At 45.1% G+C, this 15092-nt stretch overlaps 1 protein-coding gene across 4 annotated transcripts in view; it reads right to left on the bottom strand.

Moving 5' to 3' along the window:
- Eph (Eph receptor tyrosine kinase) overlaps positions 1 to 7824 on the bottom strand; it is a 262905-nt gene extending 255081 nt beyond the window's left edge. For all 4 annotated transcript variants that reach the window (XM_071584357.1, XM_071584359.1, XM_071584358.1 and 1 more), the window contains exon 1: positions 7701 to 7824. In XM_071584357.1, coding sequence (XP_071440458.1) covers positions 7701 to 7770 — 70 coding nt within the window. In that variant the 5' untranslated portion in view covers positions 7771 to 7824. The remainder of the gene's footprint in view (positions 1 to 7700) is intronic.
- Between the last annotated feature and the right edge of the window lie 7268 nt (positions 7825 to 15092).

Genomic DNA, 15092 nt, shown 5'->3' with positions numbered 1-15092 from the left:
TCGATTTAACGATGAATTTAATAGAATAGCTTTCAAGACGGTAAGAGCCAATCCTATCACCAATTGTGTATTCTGGATTTTTAAGAGGCAACGGCAGTAGGTGTACTTGAATAACAGCCACTTACCTTCGTCACGAGGAAAATTTATCAAATGGGAAATAAAAATTAAAATCTAAATGAGAGCGAATGGAACAAAAGATTTTGACACAAGGCATGAGAAATTACAATAGGCGGATAATTTCGTCACTTTTTGGCCTATTTTCTTCCAGCGCCTTATCAGCGAAACCATTGATTGAAACAGCATGTCGGAGGGGCTAACAAAGGAACACTTAGCACACGGACGACACTTACTCATTCGAAGGTTCGCCTCATCTTCCCTCCTCGTGCGTTCATCGCCTGCCCTTCCTCTCTTTTCTCCTGAGACACGATGCGCACACCTCCGAAGCCAGCACTCAGAATTTGGCAAATGAATAAGTCAGGAGCGTGATGACGCGTAAAATAAGGAGAATTATCAAAACAAAATTTCCCAAGCCAAATATGTCACCCAAGGAAAAGAGTCCCGGGTTTCAATAAAGACTCCTTTTGCGAATTCGAAAATTCTTGACACCCGGAGATGATTGATTCGAGGGAAGAGATCGAAGAGGTTTCACATTCGTTGCAGCGACGGGGGATTTGAAAAATATACCTCTTCATCAATAATCCCGGGTGCGTGGCAGGTGTCAGGTTGGGAATGAGCACAGAGAGGTACCTTGGTTAGATGATGTCTCAATAAAACAAACTCTCGGGCGTGACGATGACTTAATGCTTTCTCGGAAAGGAAAAGTGTCACGTGGTAACCAACTATCGTCTGGTTGATCGTCGAAGCATGAAGAGGGAAGCGAGGGGGACGGGACATGATATTTTGCAGGATCCATGCAATACTTTCACGACCACCAAAATTCAGTATGCGGAGTTCAGAAAATACATCTCGGACCAATAATGAAAGTACCTCACAAGTTCAAGCAGCGACTATTCTCAGAAGTGGGCAGAACATTAACACGCAGTAGACGAGAGGCTCGATAAAAACAAACCCCCACCGCTTGCGATATTCGGGAATCAGCCGACGAAGAAATAGGATCAATAGCTTGATTGACGGGTTTGAAAAGAAAAGCCTCAAGTCATTTTTAATTTCTTTGGGGCATTCTCATCTACATATGCAATTATGTCTCCGGCATAGGAGTGCAGGTTTTCCACCCTGAACAAATGAATATTTCTAGAAATGCGATATTCAAGCCGACGGAACACAAAAAAATAGGCCAACCGGCAGTGCTGGAGCAAGAGAACAGGATTGCGGAGTTAAATATGATGCAGCTTTTCAAAGACTTCACTTCCGCAGTTATAACTCATTCACAACGGCGGTTGCTGACGACAAAAAATAGTCGTGAGGTCGGAAAACGGATTGAGCGACTCACACCGGGAAAGAAAACATGCTAACTCTTTTTATTGCCTTTCTCTTGCCGCCCAACTGAGAGAGCGGGAAGAGAGTAAGAAGTGAGAGAAAGAAGCCTGGCCACGATGGAGAAGACATTCGTTTGCTGACGGTTCGACTCGGGCGGTTGCGTCCTCGGCCGCGATGCGTCGATTGCTCCTAATTTAATTAAATATGAACAGTGCAGCTTTACAGGGAAGACGCTGAAGGGTCTCTGAAAGTGACATCTATACATAATACTTCTTCGATCAATTTTGGAGAAAAAATTGTGTATAGTTTTTATCCAACATCAATCGATTCAACATTCAGTTGATGCTGGAGACATCATGGACCACATCCTATTCCGATTATACTTAACAACATGTCCCAGGGCAACAACATTCAGTTGATGCTGGAGACATCATGGACCACATCCTATTCCGATTATACTTAAAAACATGTCCCAGAGCAACGTAAAGGCGGGAAGAACAATCAGAAAAATCAGGATTTGTGCACTGACCAACTTAAAATATCTTGGATATAATTAATATAACCAATAAAATTTAGAAATGAATTCGAAATAGGCTTTCGTAATATTTGGGAGTTATGAAATATTAATACGCTTCGATTCATATTTTAACTTCCGATTGTTCATTAAATTTCGAGACAAAACTTAGATAACTGTAGTTCCACAAGATTTCCCCATAGTTTCACTGTAAAACCAAATTATGCCGAGTCGAGTTGTCGATCACTGATGTTTGACATTTTCATTGAAGTCGCTAATTATGCGCATTACTGAGACGGCTTTAGTTGACAATTTACCGTTCTATTCGTCAGGTAAATTTCCACACTACTACAATTTAACGGACCATGGTTTGGGCACCTTATGTCATCAAAAAGATACCTCCGACAGCGCCACATTTTACATTAACTATGGCTATCATTTAAAAAAGTGTGGGAATTTACCAGGGGATTGACAATAATGAAGGTAAAATGTTTTCCACCACGCTACCTCTGATATCAATATCTTTAATCAATATCTTAACAAACATACCAACCCTCCATCTACAGCCGCAAATTACTTTAGAAGCACAAACGGTACAAATGGTAACATTAAAAAAATTATGAATATATAACTGAATTAATGAAATTATGAAAAAATATGGTTGAAATCCTACTGTGTCCATGGACACAGTAGGATTTCAACGTTGGTTACAAATCCGTTGAAATATCGCTGGTCAAAAGGGATTTTTTTTGCCGCCTCTTTGCACCGCCGATTTAAATGCGGAGGAGGCGAGGGGATGGATTCGCGCGCGTTCTTCGAAACACATTCGATGCCGAAGCCCGTTCGACGCGCACCCGGAGAGGCTGTTCAAGTTGTCGAGAGAAGAGAAAGGAAGTTTACGCTTCGAAAGAAACGACGGCGACCCAATTAGAGAAATGCAACAAACTGTTAGGATTACTCGGGAAAATAAAGACTCCGCATACGTTTCGGCAAGCCTTTTCCCCGCCTTTTCCTTGACGTGATTTGTATGTGCGGGCTTAAATCTGATTGCGAGCAGGCAAGAGCGGCTGGCATTAGCGGATAAATCGTGGCGTGGTCTGAAACGAAAAGCATTCGCTTTTCGGATCTCGCCATCTTTAAAAAAGCATGAGCCGAGACACCGAAAAGGGGGCAGCCCCCAAATCACGACGCAGAGGAGGAATTCCGCTGACTGCCGCGCCATCATCACCACCCATTCGCTGCAGAGACCACGGCGAAACTTCTCTGAAATGTCATGAAAATTAAAGTCTAATCATGCGAACGATTCAAGTAGAACCATAAATTAGACACCACTACTTTTGTCATTTTTTAAATGCCACAAGTAAAAATTGTTTCGTGAATATCATCAGATTGAAGGTTTTCCAATGTACGCGCAGAATGGAGCTCTGCGAATAATGTCTTCCATATTTTTGACTGGAATGTTGGCGGCAAGTTAATCAAGTATCATCGATGGGATAAAATATTCGGGACAGCAAATCACCCCATATTCCAATGTTTACCCACTCCATCACAAATGTTACACTCATTTCAATAATGATATAGAAACAGTTTAACTCCGAGCTTAACCGCGAACATTTCGCGATCGAAATGCAACTTTCTTCCTCGGGTATTCCTCAAAAGTGAGATTATTTGCAAACACGTGAATGGAATGGACTTCTAATAAATTGCGTAAATAAAATGCATACATAATTTATCCTGTTCCTCTGGCATAACTGCAGAATGCATGAAATGAAACAGATGTGGAATGCAATACGCTTGCGGATGTGGCAAAGCATAGCCACCCCTAGCATAGATTCACCCCGGACACGAAAGCACCCTTCGGGGGATGAGGAGGAGGAGCAACGGGAGCGGTGGGTGAGCACGGGCACTAACAATGAGCAGTAGTCCCCCAAGTGGACGCCATCCGCCACGTAACTCGCCACCCTCGCCGCGGACATGAGCCCAGCGGCCTCCATTGGGTCCAGCATTAATGAGACGACTTGCTGAAGAAACGGGTAGACGGTGTAAGGTGGGTTGGGGGGGGGAGGTAGAGACAGGGTATGCGTTCCAAAGCCTTCGCTACTCATCGCTTTTCCTTTTCAACTCGCAGGCTAGTATTTCCACAGTGTGCGCGGCCGCCCGTAGTTCTTCATTTGTTCGCTTGTCTCCCGATCCCGAGGACATCCGCCTCTCAACCGGGGACCTCAAGTACGAGGAGGCGGGGGAGAGGACGGCGAAAGATGGACACTGAATTAATTGCTTAGCCTCCTGGACGCGAGGAACGGGTGTTTCGGACGGGGAAATAAAAGAAACGGTGTGCGCCAACTCCTTCCCCGGATTGCGGGTGAGGGGGCGGAGGGGAGTGTGCGGGGACGGGACATCTTCGGCGGGAGCACTTCGGTCTGCAAACTATCCGTGGAATCCCTCTAATGCCACCAGAGGGCACGCACGGCCGCAGCGAATGCGAAGGTTGTTGTTGGAAGTGGACTGGTGTCCCGGTGGTGCACACGACGAAATCACCGCCGACCACCGCCCCCTGCTCCCCCCCCCGGGCTAATTGGATTCCTCTCGCTAACCGGATTGCGAAAGTGGCCCCTTGTTCTTCTGCTCGTGTATTTGTTGCCGAAACGGAAAAAGTGCAAGAAAATAGAAGTGGAGGCAAGAGAGAGAGGGAAAGAGAGAGAAAGAGAGGAGGGAACAGGGAGAAACCAAAATAATACGGACGATGCCAAGCATTGTATGTACTATACGCTTGTAGACTATGCATGGTCCAAAAATTATTTTTTGGTTTCGAGTGTAAATTTATGAAATTGATTCTTAGTAGAATGAAAAACTATGTTTTTGAGATTTCAAATCAATTCCTTCAGAGACGACCCGAGTTTCGGCAGAAAGAGGAACATTAATAATCCCGCTCGTATCCAAATAAATGCCATGGTATCACAAAATTATTGGTTTTTCATTCCAAATAACTCAATATTACTGGCCCCAAAAGCATCAATAAAGACTAGAAATATTTCAAATATTCGCCAGCAATTTAGGAAAAGAAACACACGAGTAAACATTTGTATGGTGAATAATTAAAAAGTATCAATTATCGTTATTAGTTATAAAGTTTAAATTGATCAAAACATTAAGTGCATCAGAGCAGAGATGATACACATACTTAGTCTGGACCAAAAAATCATAAAATGACCAGAGGTTACCTCTCATGACAGTATTATGACCTCCTGCCATTTGTTAATTTTGTAAAATGATGCATAACAATTGAAATAGAAGTTCACATTAGCTTTAACTTTCAATTGCCTGAGTTCAGAGCGAGCGGCGTAATTTTACGGCCTTATCGCAGCGACCACCCGTCGAAGAGATTTTACTTCGATTCACTTCCACGAACGTACGCCTTAAAAGAATACGCAGAGCGCTACCACGGATGAGTTAATTGATTACATTTTATTTTCATAAACAAAGGGGCGCCATCGATTTATCCCCATATGCACTATTAAAACAAACAAGCATTAGTTTTCCCCACTTAGAGAATATAAGATGAGAAGTTGGGGACGCCACTGTGCCCGCCCGCCTGCCACCTGAAGGTCAACGCGGGGTAAGTGTACCCTAGTTACGGGAGTCAATCCAGAGAGAAGGGGGGACACAGCGATTGGAGAGACAATGAAAGAAAGGAGAATCGGGATTGATTGGCAGATTATAAAAGATACACCATGGTTGGAACACGATCCATTGACTAGGCACGCATCTATTGGAAGTTCACGTCCTCAAGCAAGTCCGAGGAGTCCGCGGGATGAATCCGAAGTTGTGGACGATACGGCCACGGCCGCCCCTGAGGAACGAGGGGTGGGTGGCACACTCACTTATCTCCGCCTCCTTCATTTATTGCGGTTAATTAATACGTCTCATCATTATACCCAAACTACGTCATTTTTCCTCAATTCAACGTATTACAATTCTTTCGACAGACATTCCATCAAAAGGAGAAGTTATTCCACGGCATCAGCCTCCAAGGCCAAGACTCAAGATAAGACGAGTCAACAGCGTCAATTACTAATTTGACCGAAAATGAATCGGATTTTGCAAAAGAAGGCAGGAGGCTTGAATTTGGCTAATAGGGTTCGCTGAAGGGTTGTTTACACTCCATCTTCAGGAGCGGATGAAGAAAACCACTCGCCCCTGCACATCAGGGTTCGATCGGCAGACGCCATCAGTTATCCAACAGCAAAAGTGGACTTTTTTCCTGCAGACATACTTGTAATTGTCCGGATGCCGAACTTTGCCAAAAATGAACACAATTATTAATGCGAATCGTACGCATAACTTAGCCAGCCTTTTTATACAGCGCAGGCGTGCGAGTGTGAAGGTTTGAGCGAGAGGAGAAGAGTAAAAAGAGGGCCATCCCTTGGGCGCCCACATGCCCGAGCCCACAAGTGGGACTCGTCCCTCGCTCGCCGCCGTTCTCATGGGGGGAAGAGAGCAACACTACGAATGCCCGGAGAACCTCCACCACCGACCGACCGGCAGCAGCTGGTGCTCCACAACCACTCCACCTACCATTCATTTTTCCTCGGGGATCGTTTGGCGAGCGACGCTCCCAGATGCCTATACTTTCCCGATTTCGTGCCTTTAAACACTGCGGTTCGCTCGCTTCTTCACCTAAAATCCATCCCTCCTTTTTCCTTTAAAAGAAGCCGATAATTCGATCGATTGAAACGATCAACTGCATTAATAAAATATAATAATCCAAAAACCAACAATACGGGTACGCTCACGAAAACACCTCACGCCAGCAAGGCCAAGGCCCCATGTCAATGTGATTAATGACCAGGGAACAAAGGGGCGAGCAACGAATCGATGCTTCCAGAAACAAAAAGCTGCTCCACCAAAACACTTTTTAATCTTCTGCATTTTGGTATGCGCATTATTAAACCATGGGCGCGGCAGTCCAGGGGGAAGAGCGTTGGACTACTAACCAGAGGGTCCTTAGTTCGATTCCCGGGCAAGGCATTCTGGGCAACTGCAGCTCCACCCAAGCTATGTGATGTGGGGTACCAGATCTTCCTGGGAAACCATAACCGGCACAGGGAAATGAACTGGCCCCCCTACCCTGATGTGTGAATTTCACTCGCCGCATAGGGCTTAGTACTGGGTGAACTCTGCCATCACCTACCAAACCGACCTTCGGGTTGAATACTGTGTTAATGGTTTATACATAGTTAAACGGCATTGTTACGGCGACTTGCGTTGTAACACCTTTCAACGTCACGGGCCATATAAATACAGTTTTTTCGGAGGGCAATGCTTTGCATTCAACTGTAAACACTTCGGCAGTGATAACAAGCGACCAAAAGCTATCCCGGCAAAGAATTACAAAGTTGCGCATCAATTTTTACAAGAGTCAAATCAACAAATTACAAATAATCGCATGCGTAAATCAGATTTTGCACCCTGTGAGAATTTTACCAGGCCCAATTGAAGCAGTCTTGCGCACAGTAAATTAAGTTAAGAAACCGGCTTAAAAAAAGAGAAAACAATTTTCTTTCAGATGTGCGTACAAGTCGTTGCGGCTAAGGAAATTACGACTCCCGATCACGTTTACCTTTGGGAAGGGCTGCCGAAATGTTCGCGCGATGCGACGGGGGAGTGATAGAATTAAGCATTCATAATAAGGGGGTGTGGGTGGGCGGGGTGGGAAGCAATGGTTAAACACTGGTGGTGAAACACTCACCTTGGTCCCCGGCGCAGAGCGACAGTAGCGCCGCGGCGACGGCAGCGACGACGGAGGGAAACAGCGGCATCGTCGTCACCGCCACCCCCCCCACGTGCTCCCTCACGACGCCACCGACGTCCCTCCTTAGAGCATCTGGGGCCGATCCTGCGGGGCGAAACAAATTTAAAGAAACAATTATGCAGTTGCTCTCGCGTCGGAAACTTTAAAATCGTAACGTACGTTGCAAAACATGTTTCATTTGTCATCAGAACTCCTTAAACACAAGAGATAATATGAGAGGATCGACAACCACGATCCGAAAGGCACATTTAATTTATTTGGTATGTCGCGGACGAAAGGAGAGCAACGGAAACAGGCGAAAAAACTGCAATCCTCGGGCCAGCGAAACTGTCGTATTGGACTTCACCAGAGGGCATAGATCATCCACAGAAAGTATTTGAGTGACCTCTGAAAGAACACATTCCTTGGCGAACGCTAATTTCACACAATTTGAACAGGGGTACATTTTGTGCGTTGGAGCAATGAGATCTTTGGTACGAATTTTAAAATATAACATTTGCGGAGTGGCTCAGCGAACACTTCGAACAACAGAAGTAAAACTACGGAGTTACGATTAAATCGGAAAATATTAATGGCGACGACGAACATGAATAAGTTATTAGACATTCAGAATAGACACCGGCACCATTGATTGAAAGCTCTAAAACGCAGATTAGAAAAAAAACAACTTGGCATTTAAACAAATCGCACACGTCACACTCCACCCATGAAAGTCTTCTCCACCACCTGGGCACCAATGAATTGGACTAATTGAAAGACAAGGAGTTTTATAGACGCTATATGTATGGATCAACGCAATGAAATACGCACTTCATTCTTACGGGCGGGGTTAGGGCGCGTAAATCGTTCGGATGGAGTCCTTCGGTCAGAAAAGTTGCAGACCATGACGCGGATTCAGCGATTTGGGAAGGCATTCCCCACTCCCTCCCCTCCGCCATCTCTCCCGAAAAGCAAACAACAGAAAACGAATGCGAACTTAATGTTCCGTGCCACGCAATTAAACGCCGCCTACCGTCCCTAGGTGGCGCTAATGCTCCCAAAGTGAATCCGGAAATAAGATTTTGTCGAGCATTTCGGGAGGCAGAAGAGGGACGGAAGATGGGTTGGAGAGGGTGAGGGGGGAGGGGGCGAAAGAACAATAGCTCATGAAGTTATACAAGGGAAAGGAAGTGGATAGTTATGGAAGGGATAGTAATGGGAGAGGGAAGGATGGGGAGGGGAGGGGGGAATGAGGAGGGAAGGGTTAGGGGGAAAAAAGCCGCCTTTGAAGTCAAAATTCGGGCACCCCGGGTCTCTCCCCCCAACTCCTCCCCCCCTCGGGAGCTGGCTATCCGTGCGAAGAAGGCATTCGGAGACACGTAAAAAACACACTCGGGCGAAGGCAAGGTGCTTGCGGTGGCGGGATGTGGGGGGAAGGGGTGAGCGAGGGGGGGGGGGAGAAAGAGTGATGTGGCCGCGGCGACGAGACAGACAAAGAGGGAACAATTTGTGAAGATCTTAATTTTATGCGAACGACGTGGCGCAGTGAATGCGTGACGTAGCGGCTCCCTCGGCCCTAATTGGAAATTGCGATTTTTGGGCACCCGAGGGAATTGCAGGGATTACTTTTAAATATATATAAAAAGAATCGGGCGCAATTTTTCTTCGGAGCGAAACGGTCTTCGGGGCCCGTCATCAAATGCACGAGAGACATTTTGTGCATTTACACGGGCTTCCAGGCGGAAATAAGTGGGTTCGGCAATTTGGACGAAGTAGGTTTTAGGAAACATGGAATGGGATATATTCAGAAAAGGGAATTACAGAGGTCGGCAACATGCTTTTAATTTCTACTTTATCCCTTGATAACGGCGAAGACAGTATTGTGAACTTACAAATCATACATTTAAACATGAGAGAGGAATTCTCTCCCCATTTTGAAAAAATTATAATACGCCAAGAATTGTCACGCATGAGACAGAGAGATATTCCAAACAGTATAATTTATCAGATAGCAAATACTTCAAACAAGAAGGTCAGTGGTGACCGTATGGCTTGGTAAATACTCCGTTCGCCACTGAAAAATATTACTGTGTAAGACGTCGAAGGTAAAGTATGATAGTGCGGCTCACGTGGGATTACGACGAGAGATCCCACACAGGGAAGAGAGAGCGAGAGACATTCCGGGGATTTCATTTACAAACACACTGATCCCCATCATTGTGATCGCTCAAACCATTGCAAAAATGTCACTCTCGACGGCTCATTAAAGTGAGAACGAGGGATTAAGCGGAGAGCAAATTATCATCAATGATTGATTTTTCAATACACATACGTTAACCTGATATCCAATCAAAGGAAAATAACACCTTCGAAAACTTTCCCTATTACAATCATTCATTTCCTGCCATCTCACGTAAAAGGATTGATTCATGCATGTTTCTCCAGCTGAAAAAGGGGCAGGTATTTTTTCCCGGCTCGACCAATACTTGAACATGTCTCCCTTCTCCTTTTCGCCAACTCCCTCTTTCTCTCTCTCTCTCCAACTGCGCGGGGAAAACAATTTGCATGAGATAATTAAAGGGATCAGCACATGCAAATGACGCGGAATGTTGTGGGGGAGACAAAAACGAGTGAGAGAGATGAACGGCGGGAGAGAGAGAGAGGGGGGGGAGGGGCGGATTGCGATTGGGAAGCTGACGTGGAAACGCGAGCGGAAGTGAAGATCAGTGGCGCACCGGACGGAGAATTCACTCCACTGGCAGTCCGCGAGTGTGGTTGGTTCTCGGGTGTGCGATCGGGGCTTGCTTGCCCAAGGATGAGGGTTACCCGACTACTTCGAAAGATACGACCAACACCGCGACGAGTCAACTGCGTTTGATTTGGAAGAGGACATACGAGGGGTGCTGTTTATATTTTGAGCCTAATAATGAAAAGACAGTAAATAACTGTTTAAAATGGCTTCATTTTTTTTCGAAGTATTCTCCGTGATAAACAATACACTTTTGCATACATGCCCTCGAACCAATCTATCGTGACACTATTTCCACTCCGATTGAGGTACGTACCTCCTTAAACATGGTTTTTGAATGCATCAACGGCTTCTTCAGGCGCCGAAAAACGTTGGCCACGCAATTTTTCTTGATAAACGGGAATAAAACGAAGTCGTTCGGTGTTAAATCAGGGCTGTACGGAGTATGGCCCATCAATTCGAAGTTTTGGCCACTCAAACAGGCATTTGTTTCAGCCGATCTGTGAGAGCTTACCCATTGCCATGATGAAGAATGATCCTTCGTTGCCGCTTCTTTTTCCGTATTTCACCGAGCACTTCTGGCAAACAAACACTCGTTTAACATTCCGAATTCACGCACGGTGCCACGTTGCTCTAGCGGCACGGTTGCCACATGTCCAGTTATTCCGAAGAAACAGGCGATCATCTACTTCGATGTGCTTCGTGCACGAATCACTTTAGTCAGATTTTGCTCGTCTTGAAAGACGCATACAGTGGATTGCTGTTTTGGTTCGGGCTCATACGCATAGATCCAGGATTCGTCGCCCGTGTACGTGTCATGTCACAACTTTTGATGCACCGCGACTGTCGTCTTTTTTGAGCATTTATTTGCACCAATTGACACGAGCATCTTTTGAGCTTTTGTTTTTGAGCTTTTTGTTTGAGGTTATGCGCGATCCAACGCGAACTAATTTATTCACATCTAAATGTTCATGCAATATCTTATTGATGCTCGAGCCATACTAATCTCGAAGGATGCCTCAATCTCACGATAAGTCATATGACGATCTTCCTCTACTAGGTCTAGCACAGTATCAATTTTTTCTGGCGCAACAGCTGATTTCGGATGACCTTCATGACTTTCGTCGCTCGTTTCTGATGATAACAGCCTCTGGGTTCTACTCACCGTACTGACTCAACAGGCCATCGCTCAAGAGCAAGACATCGGGACCGAGGGTTAGAATCAACATCCTCCAGCAAATAAAGCTCCTAAAGGGTAAGACGGCACTTCTGGAGATTCGTCACATGTCATCTGTCTTCTAAACCAGCTCGTGCAAATTCAGTGTTCCTCCATGCAGCATTAGACAAGCAATTTTCGCTTCAATTATAATATCAATAATAGTTGGCAGTGAGGGTAAAATAACGACTATTCTATCGGCCGATGGACAAAGGACTTTAATGTCAACAGGTTAATCGTATATCCACACTCGATCTCGGCAAGCTATCTCATCCCATCTCAAAGTACGCATACTTCTTGTTGAGGTGAACCGAAGAAACCTCGACCCTCATTCACTTGGGCCGATAGGTCAAAGCAAACCTTAATATTGGAAGAGTAATACTATGTGTCCAATACTATTTTAGTGCTTGGAATATCTCCGGAATTTGAGGATCGTTCCGCTTCTCTGCGCCGGACCGATACGATGCAATCATTTGGGGGTGGGGGATGGAGAAAACAAAGCCAGAAGGAAAAAAAGATGAAAATAATGGAAGGGCAATCGATACGAAATACGTGGGTTCTCCATTAATTCCTTTGTAAAACCAAGAGATGGCGCTCGTAGTATCGGAAAAGGTTTGCTTTGAGTAAGCCTCACCCCTCACTGGACTGCACTTAAAAGTATCAGCTATATCCATTACATGTTTTCACTTTCATAGTCGATTGAAGCAACAAAAGGTCGTTTTTACTATGAAAAATGGAAAAGAAATAAGCTGGCGCGGTGATTGAACACTTCCATTTAAAAATCTTAAAACCAAAAGAGATCAAAGCCGAGTTGGATGAATTTCACGGCATATCTACTCCTCTGTGTTTCCGACTATTTACGATTGGGTCAATGAGTTCACAAGTGGCCGTGTATCCACAAACGACGAACATCACTCGTGACGTACGGTGGAAGTGACAATTCCTCCGATAAGTGATTGATAAAATCCACGTCGTGGTTTTGAGCGCACTTTTGATGGCGAGAATAATGGAATTGAAGTCCGAATTACTGTTACGGCATCCCCTGTATTCACCAGAGTTTGACCCCACTCACTTTCTTCATTTCCAAACTTAAAAACAATGGCACGGCGTCAAAGGCTTCAAGTCGAACGAGGAAGTCAGCGTCAACCCAAGAAGCCACGGAACCTATTTTGAGCACTGCCCGAAATCCAATCGTTTCTAGGGCTTAAGTAGTAGGTTTTAAGGGAGGCGACCGACAACTGAGGCCATTAGCGCCATTAGGGATAGATGGGAACGGAGGAAGGGTGGAGGGAAACCCGGCGTGGGCATTAGCCTACTCTTACTATAGATGCCAAGGTGTCCGCGATTTAACGTCCCATCCGACGGACGGCGTACTCACTCAAAGTACTCTCCACAAAGCAACTCAAGTAGGGATCGGGATACCCCTGAAAAAATATTTGCTCTCTCCAGGATTTGAACTCGGTCCCTCTCGGTGGGAAGCCTGTACATTAGCCACCGCACCATCCCAATCCCTATTGTAGTGCTTTAAAAAGTTGACGAAACGCTAGGAAGAGTACAAATATTTCTAAAGGAAAAGTGTTTACAATAAATAATATTTCCCCGAAATAATGTTTGTTTCATTCATTCCCGAGGATTAAACGAACGACTCACGCACGGCAGAGCGATTTCAAGGATTCTTGAAGTCCGACGCTCCGTCATAACGAGTGTGAAATATCCTCGTTGAGTTGAATCGACGCTCGTCCTCGCCGCGCTATCAAGGAGGAATAAACATTCACAGGGGGAAGGAGCGAAAGAGAGGGAGGCAGAGGGAAGAAGCCTGATTGGAGTATAATAAACACTGTAGGATGGCCAAATGTTTAGCTTTCGGCAGCATCCAATGAATCTCCCTAATTTAATTGTGCATCACATAGGAATTCAGTCGTTGAAATTGCCATAAAGCTTCCATTAAATAAACGCTGAGAGGTCACTGCGAAACCAAACCAACCTATCCATTATGTTAATGGTTAGGTAAAGGAAAATCGAGAGGAGACTTCTATAAAATATAACATTTAGTGTGATAAAATAACAATATGAGAAGTTAAAAATTCAAACTAACTATTTTTATAACGCTTGTCGTGAACGATGACAGCGTCACCAAGAGAAGAAACTCTATTGTAACTTTCTTTTTACACATAATACGTAATTGGTAATTTCGGTCGACGTAGAAACTTAACATGCGACTAAGCCTCGACGGATTTCTCAAGAAACGACTGCAACGTGGTACGCTTATCATTCCCTCTCATTAAAACTCACTCTATCTTTAGATGGTACCCTGCCGGCCACCGAGAGGGTTTGTGGCAGGGGGTGGTTCAACACCAGGCATTGTACTTCAAAAAATAGCATCCTACCCCGAAATCTTCCACAAATCTAACAGCCACGTGTGCATATGCAGCAAAATCCATTCCTTTTGTAACTGATGACGCCGACTAATCGACCAGTTGTGGTCAATAAACTCAATGGGACTTATAAAGTTTACAAGATCATCTTTAAGTTTTACTAGATTGAGCCTAATACCACATCATTTATAAATTAGGTTTTTTTTTCATTTTTAGATTTTTAGTTTCATGCAAGGGGTGCATCCCAAAAATAAGTAGAATAAGCCCGGGGAAAATAAACATTGGATATCAAAGCACAATTGCTACCATTCTTCAAAACAGCGCGCCCTTGTGCATCGACAAACCGATTGTAGTACCCAGGGGGGGGGAAGGGAGTATCAAAAATACTTCCCCCCCCCCCAGCGCGAATGCATTCAATTATTCTGACATTTATTTCGTTCGTGAGAAAAATGATAGCTTTAGATTTATCGGATCCACGCTGAATCTCTCTAATTTTTACAACCATTATTTCTCTCAACATAGCACGATGGGGTTGGGCTAATGATACATCTTCAAAATCATCGCTCAAGAGACCTTATGGCAGAGATGGCAGAGATTAAATATGTTATTTAACCTTGAGAGCTCCATCGAGGGATCCCCAATCTAGTTCCTCTGAAACCTGGTTCCTCCGTTACAACCGCGGAGCGAATACAATCCGAATAATCAAATCGATACGCGTTGTAAACCGGATGGACAATGGGCAATCAAACACCAACCTATTGCATTCTTCCTCGCGATGCTACATGCGAGGCGGGCCGACAAATAACCGCCCTGCACACACGATTCTAGGGCCGGGGCGCGCGAGCAAGTGCCGAGCTGCTCTTGAAAACGCAGCTAGCAACGAATGGAAGAAGAGGAAAGGGGAGGGGGAAAGAGGCGGCCGTGTTAAAGGGCCGTTCCTATCGAGAGAGCAGCGCCCTTCACTGATGGCCCTTAATGCCTCACTCAATTGAGAGCAAACATCCCGCAGC

This window comes from Hetaerina americana, unplaced genomic scaffold (genome assembly GCF_022747635.1).
Source record: "Hetaerina americana unplaced genomic scaffold, ioHetAmer1.1.p SCAF_18, whole genome shotgun sequence".
Classification (NCBI taxonomy): Eukaryota; Metazoa; Arthropoda; class Insecta; order Odonata; family Calopterygidae; genus Hetaerina; species Hetaerina americana.
The sequence above is the reverse complement of the archived record's forward strand: the minus strand, read 5'-3'. Positions and strand labels throughout refer to the sequence as shown.